The sequence below is a fragment of the Prionailurus bengalensis genome, chromosome D1 (genome assembly GCF_016509475.1).
Source record: "Prionailurus bengalensis isolate Pbe53 chromosome D1, Fcat_Pben_1.1_paternal_pri, whole genome shotgun sequence".
NCBI classification, from domain to species: domain Eukaryota; kingdom Metazoa; phylum Chordata; class Mammalia; order Carnivora; family Felidae; genus Prionailurus; species Prionailurus bengalensis.
Window position 1 is genome coordinate 59,317,639 of NC_057346.1, and position 21,118 is coordinate 59,338,756.

Consider the following 21,118-nt stretch of genomic DNA (forward strand, 5'->3'; position numbering starts at 1 on the left):
CAAATCCCAGTTCCCTTTTACTAGCTGTATAGCCCAGGGCAAGGTACTCAACCTCTCTGTGCCTCCGTTTTCTTGTTTGTAAATGGCAATAATAATAGTACTTATCTCATGGATTGTTGGGGGTGAATTAAATGAGCTTAACACAGCACTTAAAACTGAATCCATAAGAAATGCTAAAGGTCTGGTTTTACTTTTGTTATGATAGAATGTTGGAATCGCTGACTTTAGGAACATCGGGCTCAGTGCTCTGTGGTCCCCTGATACCTCTGAGCCTATTGAATTCAGCCTCCTTATCTTCCAGATGGGCAAACATCGTGAGACGTGTCCAAGGCCACATACCTGGTGTGAGACAGAGGCAGGCCTGGGACACCGTCTCCTGGCTCCTGGCCATTTGGGAGACAGCGAGGGGAAGTGGAGCTTGTCAGATGAGAAAGTGTTGACAGGCAAGAGTGCTGGTCCAGAGGAAGGCAGGCCACGGAGGACATGGTCACTGCCTCGTAAGCACTGCAGGGCCATCATGGGCCCAGGGAGCACTAGGCCGGGAGCTGAGGGCCCAGTGGGCACCAGTGGGGGTGTTACTAGAAGGGGAGGGCTTTTCCAACAGGCCAAGCAGTCCAGCAATGTGGCTTTTTCAGGTGGTAGCTGAGACTGGCGAGACGCTCTCCTTTCACAGAAGCCATGGAAAGAATTGCTGTTTAGGGATGCCAGAGGTTCCTGAGGCTAGGGATGTGGGTGGTTTTGAGGCTCCTCCTGGTACTTGGGACCCTGGATTCCTGGATGCTGGCCTCTCTCTAGCCCTTCCCCCGTGGAAGGGGCCGGTGCCTCTCCAACAACCCAAGAGCTTTCCCACCTCCTGTTCTCCCATTTGGCTCCCCCATGGCATGGGTGGTGAGTGACACTCTCCCCTTCAGTTATCTCCTGACAACTCCTCCCTTCAAGGACTGTGTGAACCCAGCCGGCCATGCCTTCTCTGGCTTCTACTGTCCCTTCTGTAAGACTGTAAAATAGGGCTGGAAGGTCTTTGGAATCTTAAGGAAAAAGAATGCTGTAATAACCCCCTTTCTCCTCTGAGCCAGCACACCTACTGCTAAGAACTTTGCTTCATATGAGCTTGCTCCGTCCAAGAAGTTTCCTCAAAGTGGCCCAGGAAGACCTTCCTGGGAGAGGGTTGCAGGATCATGGGCTCAGAAAGCAGGAGGGGAGCATGATGGGTTTACTCCGCCCCTTCTGAGCCTGCAAATGCTCCCCTTAGGTTTTCTGCTGTGTGTGGGGGGGTGGATGGGGTGACTTTGGTCCAGGCATCTTGGAGGGGTCTCAGATCTTTTGCATCAGCAGCTCTTTCAGTATCCCCTGACCCCCTGCCCCCACAACCACTTCAGACTCAGTAAAGCCTTTGGAAAAAGTAACAAGAAGGAAAGGGAAGGGAATGGGAGGGGAGGGGATGGGGGGGGGGGGAGAGGGAAAGGAAAGGAAAGGAAAGGAAAGGAGAGGAGAGGAGAGGAGAGGAGAGGAGAGGAGAGGGGAGGGGAGGGGAGGGGAGAGCATGGGGGGAGGGGAGGGGAAAGGGGAGGGGAAGGGGAAAGGAAACAGGAAGGGGAAGGGGAAGGGAAGAAGAAAAAGAAATAAAAGGCAATTAAAAGTGAGTGTTCCTTGGGGCGCCTGGGTGGCTCAGTCTGTTGAGCCACCGACTCCAGTTCAGGTCACGATCTCACAGTTTGTGGGTTCGAGCCCCATGTCGGGCTCTGTGCTGACAGCTCAGAGCCTGGAGCCTGCTTTGGATTCTGTGTCTCCCTCTCTCTCTGCCCCTCCCCCACTCATGCTCTGTCTCTCTCTCTCTCTGTCTCAGATATAAATAAACATTAAAAAAATTTTTTTAAAAAAGTGAATGTTCCAATGCAATTGGCCCAGAGTTCAGTGGAGATGGGGAGGTGAGTGCCTGCTGGGAGACAGGGCTCAGAAATCAGAGAAGTCAGAGGAGGAGAGGCTGGTAAGGGGCAAGAGGGGTGAGGCAGTACACATCCCAGGGGACACAGAGATCAAAGCTCCTTCAATCTGGTAAGGATGGGGGGTGAAGGTTGAGGTCAGTCCCGTCTTCTGAAATCTGTGCTATGCTTGCCCTCTCCGTGTCTGGTGTTGAGCCCACCCGCTAGACAAGGGCTAAGACCTAGCTCGGTATGTGGAAGAGGGAAGAACACTGGAATGGGAGTCAGATAGGCCTGGATCCTACCCTGGCCCCATTGCTGCCTCCCTGTGTCCACTTCCAAGCCTGTTTTCTTATCCCTAAAACAGAGATAACAGTAGGACCTGTCTTTTGGTGTCATGAAGTAATGGATACACAGTGCCCTGTACACAGTCAGAGCTCAGTGGTTGCTGGCTGCCCTCCACCCCCAAGTCTCAATTTCCCCATCTGGGTGACCTTGAGAAAATTACTTCCCTTCTTGCTTCATTCAGTCTTTTTCTATAAAATGGATGGGGCTTGGTACAGGATCCTTCCAATGGTGACCTTTGCAGTTCTGGCCCCAGCAGCACACTGCGCACCTGCCTGAGGCTGAGGCAGATGCCCAGTGGAGGGGGCCCTGCTCCAGGAAACCCTGGAGGGCTGGCAGGGCTGGCAAACAGCAGCAGGTGTGAATAGAGTCGGGTCATAAAGACAGATAAGGACCCGGGGGTAAGGGGCAGAGGACGGGCTCAGGGAAGTATGAGGGAGGCAGGGGAGACATCCAAGGGACAATGGAGAGGCCCCTCCTGCCACTGCCCCCTTACCCCTGTGGGCTCGCAGGTGCCCAGTTTCATCCTCACCAAGTGTTTTGGGTTCCCTGCCCCCCTCGTGCTGGCTCATGCCCGCTTGTCCCTAGCAAAGCCCTTCCCTGTGTGTCTCCATCTCAACCAGCCACATTTCCCTAATCTCCCACAGCCCAGCTGGAGGCGCTCTAGGAGGCCCGCTCCATAGTTCCCTGACACTAAGGAAGATCCAATTTCCAGAAAAGGTGTCTGGCCATGACAGCCTCCCTCAGGGATGGGTCTTTCCACAAGAAGAAACACGGGCTGGGAGTCAGGAGACCTGGGATCCGGGGAGGTGTCCTGAGATCGCGCTGGGCCCCCGTCCACTCCTGGGAGACAGTAAGACACTACAATGTCTGAGGGCTGGTCCAGCTCTGAATTCCAAGAACTGGAGGGGAGAACCTCCTGGAAGTCTCTCTCTTGTTGGAGCCCCCTCAATCTCCCAGCCTATTTCAGTCCCCAGCCCTGCCACCTTCCCCTTCTTATTGTGTCTCCTGCCATCTCGAAGCCTCTCGTGACCCAATGCTGAGTGTGGCAGAGTCTGGGGCCTTTCAGCTGCCACGGGGACACCACCCACACCCGCCCCAGCTGCTTGTCTCCCTCTGCTACCATTTGGGGGTCCCAGGGCCCAACCTTGACACATTCCTTCCTCAGAGCTGACCTGGTCCTCTTTTACCACAGAATCTGTGTTCCTCTGATTTGTCTCAAAGGACACAGGAAATAGTCTCTTCCCATCTCTGGAGTCTCACATTCTGGGAGAGGGAAGGGGAGGAGAGGGTGCAGGTTCTGGGCTGAATCATAATTTGTCCCCTAGAGAGATGAAAGGTCAGAGAGAGATTGAGGCCCTAGGAGGTGGGGGGGTGGTGCTCAGTAAAGGGGATGGGGCCTCACCAAAGAAGGGGCTCAGAGGAATAGAAGGGGGCCTGGGCACTCAGCTCTTTCCAGGCCATTGACCCTACCAACAGAGAGCCTTTTTCTCCACTCTTGCCACTAAACAAATAATTGTTAAAGGAACAGAACTGTCATAAAGTACACGCCCGTTCCTCCCCTCACTCTGTGCCCATCTGTCTTTATCGTCACTGGGACAGCCATGACCACCCAGGCACCAGGGCTGAGTCATTAGCCTTCAACCTGTACAGCTGGCCCCTGGCATGGAGTCCCCTCATCCCCACCATCAGCTTGGCAGGTGGAGGTAGGAGGCTGGAGTCGTCAGGAGGGGAGATGAGGCAGGCAGAGGGTCCTAAATTGAGGGAGGAGCCGTTGGGGTGTGAGGGTAGACAAACACCCACCCTCATCTGGGTGGAGGAGACTCAGCCTGGGCCCTCCCTTTCCCCTTCCAGTCTGTGGGTGTCTTTAAAACTTCCAGGGGGACAACAGCTCTGGGAAGGGTGCAGCAGAGGCAAAGGGCTTGCATGGGGGGTGGGCTGAGGTGAGCATGGCCCGGCACAGACCTGCCTGGGACTGCGGGATGTGGCCAGGCCAGGGAAGGCAGGTTGCGGAGCAAGGTGCCAAGGTTAAGGATTTCTGAGGGTTTAACCCCCCGGGAGGCCCCAGTGTTCAGTGAGAGATGTGGGCTCAGTCAAGGTTGACCTGCCCAAGCCCTGCCTCTCCTCTGCTGACCAGGGACCACTGAGACCAGAGGCCCTCCCTTACAAGAGGTTTCCAGTCTCTCAGATTCTCCCTCTGTAGTGAGAGTTTTGCCCAGCAGCTAAACTGATGCGCCTGAAAGCAAACCTGACCTTTACTTTCCCCAACTCAAGTCCCTCCTGGTGCTCCCACTGCCCTCAGGATCATGCCGAGCTCCTCAGGGCTCTCTCCAGCCTCGCTCCAAGCTGTCCAGACACACTAACCTTCTTGCAGTTGGGCCATCCGGCAGACACATGTTCTTTCTCTCCTCTGAGCCTCTACACATGCAGTTCCATCTGCTTGCACATCCCTTCCTGTCTGCCTTGACCCAACTCAGCATCACCTCCTCCAGGAAGCCTTCTCTGATACTAATTCCATGGGGAACAGTTGTGAGAGATGCATGGGAGGTGATTCACTCATTGGATGGGGGAAGTGAGGAAGAGGAAGGTAGCTGGGACAGTTTGTGGACAAGCCACAAGGGACCCGGGGGATGGTTGTGCCACTTTTTGGTGGTGGAGAGAATAAATTCAGGTTGGGACTGGGTGCCTTTGACAACCTTGGGACATCCAGGGCAGGCTTCCAGGAGGACTTTGGGTATCTGGGGTCTGGAGCTCATAGAGTTGGGGCTGGAGAGTCATGGAGCCATGAGCACAGAGGAGGGAGTTTTGTGCAGAAAAGAAGAAAGGCTTCATCAGGTTCCTGGGGTGTGGGGTAGAGGGCAAAGCCAAGGCAGCCAGCCCCTGGTTGGGGCAGGGTTGGGGGAAGAGGGGTGTCAGGGGTCAGAGAGGTGAAACTACAGCCATTACTGACCAGCAACGGAGGGACCAGTGCCACCTTGTGGTTGCCTAGTAACCAGACGGTGCGAGGCCAAGTGGCTGGGTGAGTTCGACAAGAGGGGTTTGGCTGAGGGTCACCTGCCTCCAGGTGGCCTGGCCCCTGCCTCCATGAAGACCCCGCCTTTATCAATTTAGTCTCCAGGACCATGGCTGCATTGCCCTCCTGCCACCCTAGATTCCTGTTCCTTCCTAGGGTGATTGGCACAGTTGGACAGGGCAGAGCTGGGGCCTAGCACTCCCAGAGCCTAATAGCCCAGCGTGTGAGGGCTAGAAGGTGGGACACCCCACCGGGTCTTGTAGATTTTGAACCAAGAGGCCAGGAGTGAATGGATCCAGTTCAGAATGTGGCATGAACTTTACCAAGAAGCTCAACCTCTTAGTCTTCAATTTCTCTAGAGGCCATGACCTCCTAATCAGGAGGCTTGTAGGCCACCTCCTCTCTTTTCCTCATCTGGCCTTTGCTTGGCTCCCCTTAGTGACCCCACATGCACACACTGGAGTTCCAGCCCCCCAAGGCTTCTCTTCTCTTCAGGCCAGGCAGTTTCTACAAACACAATTAAGTGGAGGCAGCGTGAGGGATGAGGAACCCAGGACAATTAATCATCAGGGAGTGACAGTTGGTGAAAAATCAGGCACTTAATTCAGCAGGAAGAGCTAGAGGCGGGTTGGGGGGGTAGGGTGGTATGTGTAGTGAGGGCAGAGAGAGACTCATTCTTCCTACATCACCTACCCCCGCCCGCTGCCCCTCCATCACACCTACACCCATTCATACGAATCCCGTTGGAAACTCACATCCCCTCAGGTCTTTAGGAAGGTTCAAACACACCAGCCAGTTAGGAGTATGGGCTCTGGTGCCAATTGCCTGGGTTCAAATCCTGACTCTACCACTTATTAACCATGGGATCTTGGAGAGGTTCCTAACTCCCAGTGCCTTAGTGTCTCTGCCTGAAAATGGAAAATGATGATAATATTTAATTCATAGGATTGTTGGGAATTCTGAGTCAATCTCTATGAGTTGCTTGGATGGTGCATGGCACATAGGGAACGGAGGGTACTTTAGTTACGACGATTACCTCTGGAGTCCCCCCTCCTGTGCTTAGCGCTGAAAGTTGCTCTAGAATGTTTTTCCCCCCCTTCTTTTAATTAAAGTATGGTTGACATGCAGTGTAACACTAGTTTCAGGTGTATAGAATGGCTTTCCTGAGGATTGAGCTGGTTAGGGTTCTCCTCTTCTCCACACTCTTTCTCCCTGGGAGGCTCAGAGAGGTAGGCCACTTGCCCAAGGTTAAGTAGTGGCCACAGCGGGATTTAAAAGAGGCGGCCTTTTAAAGTAAAGCTCTGAGCCCTTGCTTTACTTGCCCTGGGGGACCTGCACGGGGCCCCAGGGTACTTTCTCATACCCACCAGCAAAGAGGCACCAGAGGCCAGACTGTGGCTGCCTGCCTCTTCCACATGACAGGTCAGGGTTCCTATCTCTTCCCCTATGGCCGGTCAGCTTGTCTAGATCCTTGTAGATGTGCAGAGTCCAGCCTGCTGTGTGTCCCCAGGTTGCGGCCTGCACCTTTTTGATCCAGGGACTGAGAGGTGGGATCACATCCTCTTTTCAGAGAGGCTGTGATCTCCCGGAAGCGGTTGGGCTGCAATGGACTGGGACCCTCGGACCTGCCGGGGAAGCCGTTGGCCAGACTGATGGCCCCACTGGCTCCTGATACCCAAGGTAAGGACTGGGAACTGGGCAGGGGCAGGGAGGGACAGTGCCCCTGCTCCCCAGATCCCATCCGTCTTCTATCCCTGTCTTCATCTCTCTGTCTCCTTCTTCCTCTTGCTCTGTGTCTTCAGCAATCCCCTCATCTAATTCTCTCTCTATTGTGCTACTAACTTCTCTGAGCCTCGATTTTCTGATCTATAAAATGGGGGTGAGAGAACCTACTGTGAGGGGGTGTTTTGAGGAGGAGCAAATGAGATAACGCATGTTAAAGGCCGGGCACATACTAGGGCTCAGTGGCCAGTGGCCGCAATGGTCACGTGCTTGTGTCTCATGCTAGATGGGCTGTGTTGTTGTCATGCTTTCTCTGTCACTGTCTCTATTTTTCTTTCTCTTCCTCTCCACACCCCCTGTCCGCCATGTCTCTCTGCCTCGTGTCTCAGTCTCTCTAGGTCTGTGTCCTCTGTCTCGATGTGGAAAGTGCACAAGACTGGGAGTCAGGAGACCTGACTTGCTGTGTGATCTTGGGCAAGTCACTTCCCCTTTCTGGACCTCAGTTTCCCAATCTGTAAAATAGGGGTGCTCAGCCTTACCTGCCTCCTGCTCTCTCAGGGTTGCTGGGGGTGGTCACAGGAGAGTTGTAACATGAGGGGGCTTCCTTCCATGCAGGGGACATTGCTGTGGTTGTTCTGTTGCCGCCTCAGGACCCCCCATCTCTCTGGGTCTCTGGGTCTTTCTGTGTCTCTGTCCCGGCCTCTCTGTCTGTGTCTTTGTCTCCCCCACCCTGGGGCTTGGCTCCATATCTCTGAGCCTCATTGGCCCCACAGGACCACCTCATTGCCCTCTCCCCCTCAGTGCTGGTCATGCCGCTGGTGGACAAGGAGGCTGGGGCTGTGGCAGCCGTCATCTTGGTAAGAACAGTGTGGGGTGGGATGGGGGAGTGGAGACCATGGGAGGGATAGCGGATGGAGCCTGTCTAGGGTGTGTGTGTGTGTGTATTACAGCAAGCCGGGCTGGAGTTGAGGAAATGGGGTCTAGGAGGAGTCTGGCTTCTCCCACACCCCAGCACTCTGCCCTACCTTGAATGGGCAGGACTCAGTCACTGGCCCAGTCAGCAACTTCCAGAGACATGTACAAGTCCCTTTTGCACTTCTCAGCCCCATGGAGCTGTTGGTGCAACCCTGACCTTACTTCCTCTTTGGCATCCTCCCAGCTGGGTTGGGGGCCAAGAGCTTTGTCCACAGAGGGCCTGGAAGACACTGAGGAATGATGGATGGACATGGCCCTGACAAGTAGAGATAGTATGAGAAGTTCAGTCAGATTCCGGTGGCCAGAGCTCAGGAGCAAGAGGGGGGAGGCCCACCCGGAGGGGCTGCCTGGGAAGGCATCCAGCCCCATGGCTGACCAGGGCGGTCTTCCTGGAGAGGGAGATGGAGGGGGAAGGGGCTTTTGTGGGAAGTGGGGATGCCAGGCCTGGGCAGGGGGGCGGGGTTGGGGGGGGTGCAGTCAGGCAGAGAACCTAGGCCAAGACGCCCCCTGCCCTCTGCTGCCCCCTGGCGGAGCTCATCGGGTTTCCGCTCCACAGGCAGGGTTTGGCTGAGCCTGGTGGGGCTGGTTCAGCCTCTCTTTCCTGCTCTCCCATACGGGAGGTGGGCATTCAAAATCATTGTCCTGTCCTAGAAACCGAGGGTTAGCGCCCCCAAATCGCCACTATTGGGGGTCCGCTTCCACCGCACCACCTCAATAAGGCACAGACTAGGGGGCGTGGGCAGATGAAGAGTGGGTCCTCCTGAGCCCGTGGGACTCCTCCAGAGCTCATTAAAATGGAATTAAAGGTTTCTGAGGCGCCTGACCTTTCCTGAGCTGCTGGCGGGGGAGGGTGGTGGGAGTGGGGGGGCGGCCGCGGTGGGGGGCAGGAGAGGAGAGGAAGGAAGGAGTGCTTGGCTTGGTCTCCTAGAAGCCCCATCTGCCTGACTGAGGGAGCTGCCGGCCCCTCGGTTTCTCCGGTTTCTCCGGCAAGCTGCTCCCCCACCCCCAGCTTCTGTTCCCGCAGGGGATGGATCTGCTGTTGGCACAGAGTTCTCAGCACCGCTTCCCTCCCTTTTTTGGTCCCAATCTGTGCCAGAGCTGGTGGCTTGGAAGGGGACCAGGGCCAGGGGCAACGTGCAGAAGTGGGCAGCGGGAGGTGGTGGTAATTCGGTTCCCCACTTCTGTGGAGGGAGAAGAGTCTGGGGGTGCCTGAGAAGGATCTCCTATGGAGGGGCTGGGTCAGAAGGGCAGCAACTCCAGCAAGAGGAGGACATTTGGAGTTTGCTCATCTTGCGGGCAGGAGGATGGCTGCCATGACCGCTGCTCACCTTGGCTCAGGTTGAGCTGGGAGTCCAGGCTTCTGCTTTCTCCTGGGGGGGGGGGGGGGGGGGGCGGAGAGGGAAGGCCAGTGTGTATGTGTGTGTTGTGTGCTGGGGAGGCAGAGGGGCCACATTAAATTTAATTCACCCTAGCAAAAACCCTGCTCTAGGTATCCCAGCTGGGTGTAGGGAGGGTGGCAGAAAGAGGAGTGAGACCCATTTCTGCCTTCTAGAAGCTCGGTCTGGGGGAAGGCAGGTACAGCCTCAGGCTACAACTGGCCAAATGGAATAAATGCTGCTAGCAGGTGCTCCAGTGGCAGAGGCTGGGGCAACAAGGGGTGCCTCATGGTGGAGGCAGCATTTGAGTGGGGCTTTGGGGAGTAGGGGGGAGGTTGACAGGCAGAGAAGACTAGAAAGGGTATTCTAAGAGGAGGGAACAGCATGAGCCGAGGCAGGGTGGGGAGCAGGGTGGTTGGAAAAAGAGCTTGATCCAGGTGAGGCTGAGGTGTGGAATGTGTGCTGTTGAGCAAGGTGTTACCTGGGGCTTTGGCTGTTAGGAGGAGTTCCTGACAACTGTCTGCCCACCTCCTCCAAATACCCTGGGCAGTGAAGAGTTTGTGGTTTTTTTAGGAGCTCTTGACAGGTGTTTAGATTATTCACAGTCTGCCTCTACTCCAAGCCTGTGCCTTCCGACTCAGGTAGAAATGAACTTCCCCAGGACACCCCTCTCCCCGACACATACACATCTGATGTGGATCTCACGTCCTTCGAGAGGCAGCCCAGGCAGCCACAGCCCTCCTAACTGCTACCAGATCCTCAGGGCAGAGGGTACAAAGGGTAAAAGGAGTGCCACAAGGCAGATATTTTGGGAGGCCTGACTCACCAGCTACTTCCTCCACAAGCCCCATTCCCCTCTCGGAGTCTTTGTTTGCTCTTGGTACCCATCCTTCCAGCTGTCCTTCCATCTACCCATCCATCCATCCATCCATCAATGGAAGACATATTTCTTGAGCACCGCCAGGCATTGTGTGCTATAGGTGCTGCAAACAGCAGTGACTAACCCCTGCTTTCACAGACCGTACAGTCTGGAGGGGTTGGGAGACAGACCTCAAACAAGTGAGCGAAATAAGGATAGAATTAGAAATGATGGTGAATGCTAGCAAGGAAACAGGGAGCCCTGCAATATTGGAGCCTGATGGAGAAACGGTCAATGGAGGGCTCTCTGAGGAATATGCCAGCCAGGTGCCGGGCTGCCTGGCTGAGTGCTGGGCCTCTGCACCCTGTAGTTCAAGGTGCTTTGATTGCAGATTCTTCGTGTGGAAAGAGTCTTTAGCTCTATTTTTCAGTTCTGGGATAATAAGTCCCAGGAGTGGGCAGCCCTTGGTCTCTAGCATTTGATGCGTGATTTATGCCCATTCTTCTCTTCAGCTGTGCCAGTCACACCAGCTCCTTATGTGAGGATGAGGTGTTCGTGCAATTAGCCATGTTGAACTTCATGTGGGTGAGGGTTATAGGGGTTGTGCTGGGCTCTCAACCCTCTCCACAGCCCCAGTGCCCACTCCTGAGTGTTCCGCTGGACCCCAGACACATTCCCTAACTAACAAGAAAGAGTAGCTTGCAAGTGTGTGTTCCTGTTGGTGAGCAAAAAGCCACGTGTGGATGTTGGTGATTGTGTGTTTGCAAGTGGGGGGCCAGAAGTGTGTGCGTGGCTCTTGGGTGTGTGGACCCAAGTATCCTGGGTACAGGTGCGCATGTGCACGTATGGATGGTGTAGATGCTGTGAGTGTGCGTGTGCAGATGTCTTTGAGTCTGGGACTGTACTCTGTGTGCGCATGTGTGCACACACCCCTGAGTATCTCCATGGCAAAGCGAGTGTATGGGCAGTGCGGAGGGTTTTCATGAGACTGTGTATGTGCGCTTGTGCATATGCTGGGTGGGGATGGGCTGAGGCAGCCCAGGAGCGTGTGCTGGGCGGGTGGGGTCCAGTGGGTGGGGGTGGGCTCTGCGATTCCTTCCTTTTCTCCAGCCCTTCTGAAGCTCTCCTTCAGTCTACCAGCTCTGTATTGGCACCAGGCTGTATTGCCAACCCAGGAACTAGTTGTGCCCACAGCCCTGCGGTGGCGGGGGGGGGGGGGGGGGGGTCCCAGTCTTCCCTTTTCCTGAGAAATGGGTCAAGGCAGAAGGACAAAAAGGATAGCACAGTAAAATACCAACATGTTTATGTAAGCATACACAAATGAATCATGCCCTCAGTCTCTTTCAACTCCCTGTCCTATGGGAGTCATAGATGGCGCTTCATCCAGAGCTTAGCCTTCAATACCATTTTTGGTCCACAGATGCTAAAGTCTGCCCCATGGGTCCCCAGTACAATTAAGCTAAAGTCCAATTCCTTAGCCTTGCATTCAAGACTCTTCCCCCTGCGGCACCATGGACCCCACCCCGGCCCTGGTCCTCATATCCCCAGGCCACCTACCAGCCAGGACTGCCAGGACAGCCCCTGCCTGCAGTGTCCCCCCTCTTCAGGCCCCACATTTCCTCCTCATACTTCAGTGCCAGTTCTGGAACCCTCCCAGATGCCCTCCCCCTCTGAGTTCCCACAAGCCTTCGGTTCTCACCCACACAGTCTGCCCTCTCCTACTTCCTCAGGTATGAGGTTCTGCACCCCTCCAATTGTATCCCCCACTCCACCCCGCCCCACCAGACTGTGAGCTTTCTGAGAACCTGCTGGGCTCCTCCTCTCCATCTGCTCCAGGCAGGGTACCTAGAGCAGAGGCGGGCAGGGGCTGCTGAGTGGGGAGCTGAGGATGAAGGAGGGACCCCATGCAGGCACTGTGGGGAGCCCTGCAGGTGGTGAGCTGCCCTGAGTCAGCACAGGAAGCTGGTGACAAGGTGGGGAGCCTGGCTGGCAGGGCCCCAGACTACCACCTCTCTCTCTCTCTCTCTCTCTCTCTCTCTCTCTCTCTGTCTCTCTCTCATTTTTCTTACAAACTGCCCAAGCAGGGGTAGGGGGAAGGGCCTTCACAGAGATAAGATGGGCTGAGGATATTCCTGGTGACTGACACAGGGAAGTTGGAGAGGGATGGGATGATGGAGGTTGGGGGATGGGAGGGGTGAGAGTGGATCCAAAGAGGGGAAGGTATAGGCAGAAGAGGGGAGGGGGTAGGTGGTGCTGTCCCAACTCTGCCACTTCCTGCTGTGTAACCTTGGCCAAGGCAATTCCACCTTTCTGGGCCTTGCTTTATATGCAGGGTAGAAGCTTGCCTTGTGGGCTAGTGAGAGAATCACATGGAAGGCAAGCACTTTCTCTCTCCTTTCATTCATTCACCCATCTTCCTCTCAAGTTCTTTAGGCACAGCAGGTGCATCCTAAATGTTGAACCTCTTCCCTTACTCCAAACTTTGGGGTGGCTCAAACCCCAACTCAGAAAAGGTGGAGCTGGAGGCTGAGACTAATACCACTGATTCCATAATCAGGGCTTAAGGTTTCTACGGGCTGAGAGATGGAAGAGGGTCCAGGGTAACCCCCTTCCTCACTAAACACCTGGACTGTGTTGTTGATGGGACAGTGACTGAAAAGACAGAGATCAGAAAAGTTCTATTTCTTTGGGTTAGCCCCAGAAGGCTTCCTGGAGGAAGGAGGAGCTATCTGCTTGGTCAGAAGGATGGGCTTCTCATTGAAGCCCACAGACTGGAGTGTGTATGTGTTGGTGGGGACAAGCGTGTGCTGGGCATGAGGAGGGCACTCTGGCAGAGACAGGAGGCTAGGGGAGGTCATAGCTGGTCCCCCTCTCATATTCCTCCAGGTGCATTGTGGCCAGCTGAGTGACAGTGAAGAGTGGAGCCTGCAAGCCGTGGAGAAGCATGTGAGTGAGGGTAGGGCTGAGGTAGGATGGGGGCTGCTGAAGGCCCTCATCATAGCCGGTGGGGAGATGATCTGGCCAGGGAGCTGGACAAGCAGTGCAGCATCTTTGGGCTGTATGACCTTGAGCAAGTCACTTAACCTCTCTGAACCTCAGTTTCACATCTGAAAATGAGGATAAGGATAGCACTGACCTGCTTATGGTACCGGTGAGATGAGGCAACACAAACACCTTGTCAATACTTAGGAAAGACCATGCCCTTCACGATAATGAGGCTCTTTCCTGGGATTTTACTCCCGTGAGTGCTAGAGACACTGAGAAATCTGACCCTGCCCTGTCTTGTAAGAGCCTGGGGGCAGGCGGGGGAGACAACCCTGTACTTAGCTGTTCAAGGGCGGAAGGACGCTCCTGGGGCAGTGGGAGCCCACAGGCGGGGTGGAGCGCTGAGGGCTGCGTTGTTTGGGACCGGGATGGGGGTGGTGGGCTCCCCGCGACGGAGAACGGTTTGAGCAAGGGCGAGGGTCCCGACGCGGTGTGTGCGGTGAAGGTGGGACGAATGACTCGCTGACCGCCCTGCTCGTCCCAGGCTCTGGTGGCCCTGCGAAGGGTGCAGGCTCTGCAGCCCCGGGGGCCTGGCGCCGCCTCGGCAGCAGTCCGGAACCCCCCGGCGGGGGTGGCGGGAGACCAGAAGGGCGGTGTGGCTCACACCGACCAGGACCAAAAGATCCTGCAGCTGTGCGGTAAGGACTCCGCCCAGCGGGTCTAACCTGGAAGGGAGGGGCCCCTTGGAGGGGGTGCGGTCTGGGTTGGGGAGCCAGGTGGCAATTGGAAGGGAGGTCCATGGGCTGAGCGGACAGGTGGAGCACCTCTGGGGAAGTCTGCGAGCCTTCTCTCTGACCGGCGCGTCGCCACTGCAGGGGAACTCTACGACCTGGATGCCTCGTCCCTCCAGCTCAAAGTCCTCCAATACGTGAGTGCCCGTGCCTCTCCCCCTGAGATCCTCCAGGGACCTAGGTCCCAGTGAGCCCTCCTTCTCAGTTCAGATTCCGACGCCCTGCCCCTCCTCTCTCCTCCTTCTACCTGAGGAGCCTCAGAGAGGCGAGAGCTGGGGAGTGGGGGTGGCCCTAGATCCGCCGTCAGCCCCTCTCGGTCCCTGCATTTCAGCTGCAGCAGGAGACCCAGGCATCCCGCTGCTGCCTCCTGCTGGTGTCCGAGGATAATCTCCAGCTTTCCTGCAAGGTGAGGGCCCAGGTCCACTATGGGGCTGGGCAGGGGGCTCAGGTCACCGAGGGGAACAGCCTTGCCCACCCTTTAACTGCCCCCACCCCCACCCCCGCTCTGCTGCTCAGGTCATCGGAGATAAAGTGCTGGAGGAAGAAACCAGCTTTCCGGTGAGTCTCGCGACCGTCCTCTGTATTGGATTCTGTGGGAGCAGTTAAGGCCAGCTACGCACTCCAAGGATCTGCCCAGAGAGACTGGGGTCTCTACTAGAATCTCTTGGAATCTGATGGAATTATCTGGATCTTGGGATCTATTAAGAAATGTTATAAGAGGTCACGATCTTTCATGAACAGGATCCATTAGGAGAGCTCTCTTACAATCTATAGAAAGGCTTACTTGGGGCCAGTTCACTTCTGTTGGAACATTTCTGGATTTGGCTTTCTCAGGATCTTTGAGATCAATGAGAATCCTTGGGGTTTGCTTTTCTCTCTCCTAACTAGGGAAGACCCTAAAGTCATCCAAAGGGGATTCTAGTCAAGAGCAGACCCTCACCCCACCCCACCCTCCACCCCCGCCCCCCAGTGTTGACTCTACCCACCATTTGGACTTACTGAAGAAGGTGTCTGGAAGGTCTGGAAACTTCCAGACTTGCGAGGGGGGTTGAGTCTGAGGTCACCTGACCTTAGAGAGAACTAGGCCCTGGCTCAGCCTCTCTTCACTCTCCAGTTGACGACAGGACGCCTGGGCCAGGTGGTGGAAGATAAGAAGTCTATCCAGCTGAAGGATCTCACCTCTGTAAGCCATGGCCTGGCTGGACCAGGGGAGGAGGCAAAGGGACAGGGTCTCTGGGACAAGGCAGCCTGGGAATGGGGGAAACAAGCCCCAGGGACCTTCTCCCAACCCATACCCATGTCCTAGGGTTTCCCATCTCACAGAGGTCCCTTAGAACTGCCTGTTGCAGAGTGTGGTGGAGGGCTAGGGGAGGGAAGCATGGTCTCTCCCTCCTTCCCTGCCTTGACACACCTCCCCCTTTGCAGGAGGATGTGCAACAGCTGCAAAGCATGTTGGGCTGTGAGCTGCAGGCGATGCTCTGTGTTCCTGTCATCAGCCGGGCCACTGACCAGGTGGTGGCCTTGGCCTGCGCCTTCAACAAGCTCGGGGGAGACTTGTGAGTCTTGGTGGGGTGAGGTGGATCAGAAGCTGAAAGACTGGGCAGGGCTCTCTACTAGGGTAACAGGGAAGGGCACCAGGCAGGGGATACTGCCCCAGCAGTGGTGGGTCAAATGGTTTGTTGCTGCAAGAGACTATGGGATTGTGAAGGTGCCAGACCCTTGCAGCTGCTGGCTGGGGTGCAGGTAATTGTTGACTCTCCATCACCCATTTTGGCTTATTTAAAATCACGTTGAGGTCCAAATGAGTTCCCCTTCTGTCTGCCCACTGCCTCCAGTTTGGGCTATCCACTGCTAGAGTCCTGCTCTTTCCCCCACTTGCCATCACCCTGTTTTGGCTTTTCTGCTGGGAATTGGCTGATGGAGGGGTGGTAAGTTCTGGGATGGGTGAACTCCTTGGGACCCACAGAGCAGCAATCACACTGTGGGCAAGGGCTAAAGGGAATAGGCTGGGGGGCTGGGCTAAGCTAAAGGGCTTTAGAGACACTGATAGGGCAGCTATAAGGATCATTTGAAACGGAGGGGCAGGGCAGAGTCAGGTAAAGAGGCTTAGGAAGCATTTTGCAAGAACTGAGGTCAGATTGGGGTCTAAAAGTAGTATCACAAATAGATTTGCTGTTCTACTCCAACTCATTACTTGGTGGTAGCTGCCTGAAACAGTGAGTTGAGAATGAATATTAGTTTAGTGAGAAACAATGCTGTGATTGATTAGCCATGTCTATCCTGGGTGCAGGTTCAGTATGTGAATGCTGCCAGAGTTGGTCCAGATGGTCTAGCAGTTTGTGCCTGGATCATATAGGGAGGGAGAAGCAGGCAGGTGAGGGGTGGGTCCTGATTCTGGGATGCAGAGAGATACTGACAAAGAGCTTGGCCCCTGGGGCTCAAGCAAGCAGACTGGGTTTGAGGGCCTGGAGGTCCTGCAGAAAGTGGAGACCGGGATGTTGGGACTATAGAGATGTCAGAAGCACAGGGACAGAGTCTGCATAGGTGGGGCAGAGATATGAAAGTCATAGACCTGAGTAGCAGGACCCGCCAGCACAGAGCTCTGTAGGCAGTTGGACAGGCCTGGGGAAGTGAAGACAGTGATGAAGTAGAACTCGCTGAGGCAGGGAGGATGTGGATCTGTGTCATCTGTGGTTGGTATCCTAGCGGTGGGAGCATTTACACCATTCAATAAACACAAGTTGGGCACCTACTGTATCCAGCCCTGCATTGGTCAGGTGGCCCCGGGAAAGGCCTTTGGGGAGGGGAATACAGAGGGAAGGGGCTCATAAGGGGCTGCTGTCTGTGAGACTGGGTTCTGAGATGGCCCTAAACCTGGAGGAAAGGTGGTGTCAGAAGGGAAATGAGATGGGGCCTTGGTGACAACTTTGTGGCCATCTCTGGGTCCCACATATTTCAGGGAGTGAGTGCTGAATGATTGCATGAGCCAAGGTGAGGTTCAGCTCAGAGCAGTGACTGCAGACAAGCTGCCTGGAGCCCAGAGAACAGGGACTCCAGAGTCCCTTGAGCCGGGCGTGTGATGGGGCTGGTGGCCAGGGCAGAGGTAGAGTATAGTTAAAACAGTCAGCAAACACCTCCCATATAACTCCCTGGTACCAGGCTCTGCATTGGGTGGTACAGTCATGGTCCCTGCCTTCAAGACTTGGAGTTTATTTTCAGGGCCAAGAGGGAGGAGGGTGGGAAAGGTATTCTAGGCAGAGAGAACAGTGTGGGGAAAAGCGTGAAGGTGTGAAAGAGACTGAGGTTTTCTCAGAATGATGAGGATCTTAGTATGGCTTAGTATGAGAGATACCCATAGATTAGGGGAGAGAGGTGAGTGGGACCAGACTGAGGGGCCTCAAATGTCATGGTAGGGAAGGGGGAGACAGACACAGGCTGGTAGGGAAGGTGGGGAGACAGACACAGGCTGGTGGGGATGGGGATGTAGACCCAAATCATTGGGCAGCAAGCATGAGTGGGGGATATCCTGGCAGAGGAGCACTGAGACCAGCCATAAAATGGGAAGAAGCCTAGGCAGGGAAATCTGGGGGGAGAGAGAAGGTCAAGATCTTTGAGGTGTGCTCCCTGCTCCCCCTCACTCCGAAGACCCCCACAGGGAGAGGCTAACCCATCTCCCCAGAGCAGGTCCTGCCCCAAGTTGGTCCATCCGGCCCCACAAAACTCCCTAGTGATGAGTCATTTGGTGGCCAGATTGAATAACCTCAAAAAGGATTTGGGGCTATCTTGTCAGCTGAGAGCTAGCTGTCTGAGTAAGGTGGGCACTACCCTCCTCACAAACACCTCAGGATTTATGGAGGCACCAGATCAGGGCCTGCAGACTCAGGGTGAGTAGGACAGTGGCAGGAGCTGGACAAGACAGGGTACTTCGTGAGGCCAGAAGGGCCCCTGGGAAGAGCAGGAGAATATCCACCTCTGGCCTGGGCAAGTCTCTAGTCCGAGAGAAGAGACCCAGCCTCAGTCTGGATAAATCCGAAGTCAGAGGATGGAGACATGGCTCTGGCTTCAATCAACAATAGTCTGAGGAGGATTAGAGTCCTCCCCTCAGGGAGCCCCAAGTCTGAGGGGGAAGCTGGCCCAGCTGCCTGTGCAGGGAACAGCCCCAGTAGAGGGGAGTGATGGTTAGCTACTGCGTCTCTGAGTGGGCTTCCTGGAGAAATGGAAGTAGGGAGAAACAGGGAGAAGTCCATTGTCCACTGCCTCTCCAGTGACCTCTGCCCTCTGCCCCAGGTTCACGGACCAGGATGAGCATGTGATCCAGCACTGCTTCCACTACACTAGCACGGTGCTCACCAGCACCCTGGCCTTCCAGAAAGAGCAAAAGCTCAAGTGTGAGTGCCAGGTGAGTGACCTCCTGGGAGCCACTCTTGGGGATGAAGTCGCCCAGCTCTCAGCCCCAGAGCATCATCCATAAGGGAAAAGCCCATGTCTTTCTGGACCCTTGGCAGGAAGGTTACCTAGTGCCCTGGAGGCTTCTTAAAGAGGTAGGTCGGTGGGTCCTCAGGACAGCGCCGCTGGCCGCAGGCACTGTATGTGACCGTCCTCTAGTGTTCAACTTGGGTACTACAGCAACATCTGGGCAGCTAGAGCAGAGGTGAATGAGCATCTGAGATTCAAGATTACTGTGCACCTTCACTGGGGCTATACTTTCACTCCTTCACTTGGTAGCCAAATGATATAACTAGACTGTGCCAGTCCCCAGCCTGTCCAGAGAGCCCTAAAGGGGGCATGAGAAGACCCTGGAGCTACTGGAAGCAGGGGGATGGAAGGTGTGACACCTCTGCAATGTGAACCCCTATGATTTTCATTTCCTCCATTCCAGGCTCTTCTCCAAGTGGCAAAGAACCTCTTTACTCACCTGGGTGAGTGAACTGGCCTCCATGCCTGGCTGTGGGTGGGAGCGGGGACTGGCATTTTGGGGAAGAGAGGTGGCAGGGCTTGGCCTCGGCATTCTAGCCTGGTCTCACCACTGCCCTTCATGCTTCTCCCTCCCACAGATGATGTCTCTGTCCTGCTCCAGGAGATCATCACAGAGGCCAGAAACCTCAGCAATGCTGAGATGTAAGTCAGTATACCCCAGGGTAAGGTGAGAGAGGCCCCAGTCCTGGATCCTCATCCCCTTCCTTCTTCGCTTCTTTTTTCCCCTCCACTGCCTTCTTGCGGGACCCTATCATGTTTTGTGGGATCCTTTATTTCATGCCTGTGACCCTCACTAATAACGTTCAATGATAGCAGGGGCAGGGCTCACTTTGTTGGCCCTGGGTCCCCAGCTCCTAACACAGTGCCTGGCACATAGTAGGCACTACAAGAAAAAAAAAATCATTGGGATTAACTAATGTCTGGAGTCAGCCAGCCCTCAGGAGGGTCTCTCATAATGGATAGCACCTTTCAGGCTTCAGAAATCTAGGCTTTGCCTAAAGTCGTGAGAAGTGGGGGTGGTCGGAGAGGGCTGTCAGGGACCTGTGGACCGTGGCTGTCTCCCCACAGCTGCTCCGTGTTCCTGCTGGATCAAAATGAGCTGGTGGCCAAGGTGTTCGACGGGGGCGTGGTGGATGACGAGGTGAGGCACGGGCGCGCGGAGGGAGTGTGTGGCCATAGTCGTGGGGGCCGGGAGTCCACAAGGCGCCCAAGGAGGAGGAAGCGGGACAGTCCATGGTCCGTTCTGTGGCCGGCCGCTGACTTCCTCTCTACTCCATCACTGTCCTGGCAGAGCTACGAGATCCGCATCCCGGCTGACCAGGGCATTGCGGGCCACGTGGCAACCACCGGCCAGATCCTGAACATCCCGGACGCGTACGCGCATCCGCTTTTCTACCGTGGCGTGGACGACAGCACCGGCTTCCGCACGCGCAACATCCTCTGCTTCCCCATCAAGAACGAGAACCAGGGTGCGAGCTCCGGGCAGCTCCGGGAAGTGGGGCGGGCTCGGGCGGGGGCGGGGCCTGAGCAGGATGGGGCGGAGCCGAGCGGAGGGTCGGCGACCCTTCCCCACCGCCTCAGCGTCCGGGAGCGGAAAGGATAGGACGGGACTACCCTGGCTGGGACGTCCCTTGAGGACACCCTGGGAGGGCGGACGCCGCCGGACACATCCAGCAGCCGGTCCTAGCCCCTCTCCGGCCCCCAGAGGTCATCGGTGTGGCCGAGCTGGTGAACAAGATTAACGGGCCATGGTTCAGCAAGTTCGACGAGGACTTGGCAACCGCCTTCTCCATCTACTGTGGCATCAGCATAGCCCATGTGAGTGGGGAAAGGGCAGGGCCGGTGCAGGACCCTCTGTTCACCTTCACATTGGCTGTGTCCAGACGGGCCCTGTGAGTCTGAGCTCTGTTGCTGGGTTGCTGTGCAGCCTGCAGTTCCTGCTGGTCACCTCTAGCCTCAGATTCCCATCTGAAAATTGGGGATACTGTTTCCTATCTTGCCAAGTTAGCCTCCTGGGATCAGGGGGAAACCCCAATTGTCATTAATACCCACCCTCTTTGCCAAGCAGCCTCAACCCAAGCCCCTGGTCAGCTTCTTTTTGGGAAATGTTGGGTCTCATTGTCCAGAGTTGGCTCTGAGCCAGGAATCCAACCACTAGGTTCCTGAGGCTAACCCATTCCTTGCGTCTCTGTCTCTGCTGTGGGACTCAGGCTCCATGACTGAAGACTGGGGCAGGCTCAGGAGGGGGTGCAAAGTGCCAGATCAAATGCTAAGAGGACCTGGGGAGGAGGGGCAAGGGGGGAAGGTATGGGTGAAAGTCGGAGGGGGGTCCCTACTCTGGCTGGAGCTTGAAAGGTTAAACTAGAGCCAGCATGGGACAGGAACGGGGCGGGGGAGGGGGGCCTATATGATCCTTTTGTCCCAGTCCTGGGCATTCTGAGTTTCATAGCCACCTAGTTTGAGCCCCATCTTTCCCTCTCTCTCCTAGTCCCTCCTATACAAGAAAGTGAATGAGGCCCAGTATCGCAGCCACCTAGCCAACGAGATGATGATGTACCACATGAAGGTGAGGCCTGCACGGAGCTTCTGTCCTTCTTCTCAGGATCCCAGGGTCCCCTGCAGCCCACCTATTTCTTCCCTGCCTCCCAGTTTTC

The 21,118-nt window shown here is 55.7% G+C and overlaps 1 protein-coding gene across 3 annotated transcripts in view; it reads left to right on the forward strand.

The window, feature by feature from the left end:
* PDE2A (phosphodiesterase 2A) overlaps positions 1–21,118 on the forward strand; it is a 94,316-nt gene that overhangs the window by 66,529 nt on the left and 6,669 nt on the right. For all 3 annotated transcript variants that reach the window (XM_043580325.1, XM_043580323.1, XM_043580324.1), the window contains 16 exons: positions 6,851–6,960; positions 7,804–7,859; positions 13,099–13,158; positions 13,742–13,895; positions 14,073–14,125; positions 14,320–14,394; positions 14,505–14,546; positions 15,103–15,171; positions 15,414–15,544; positions 18,276–18,387; positions 18,868–18,907; positions 19,043–19,106; positions 19,533–19,605; positions 19,756–19,933; positions 20,170–20,282; positions 20,953–21,030. In XM_043580325.1, the coding sequence (XP_043436260.1) occupies positions 6,851–6,960; positions 7,804–7,859; positions 13,099–13,158; positions 13,742–13,895; positions 14,073–14,125; positions 14,320–14,394; positions 14,505–14,546; positions 15,103–15,171; positions 15,414–15,544; positions 18,276–18,387; positions 18,868–18,907; positions 19,043–19,106; positions 19,533–19,605; positions 19,756–19,933; positions 20,170–20,282; positions 20,953–21,030 (1,408 nt within the window). The remainder of the gene's footprint in view (positions 1–6,850; positions 6,961–7,803; positions 7,860–13,098; positions 13,159–13,741; positions 13,896–14,072; positions 14,126–14,319; positions 14,395–14,504; positions 14,547–15,102; positions 15,172–15,413; positions 15,545–18,275; positions 18,388–18,867; positions 18,908–19,042; positions 19,107–19,532; positions 19,606–19,755; positions 19,934–20,169; positions 20,283–20,952; positions 21,031–21,118) is intronic.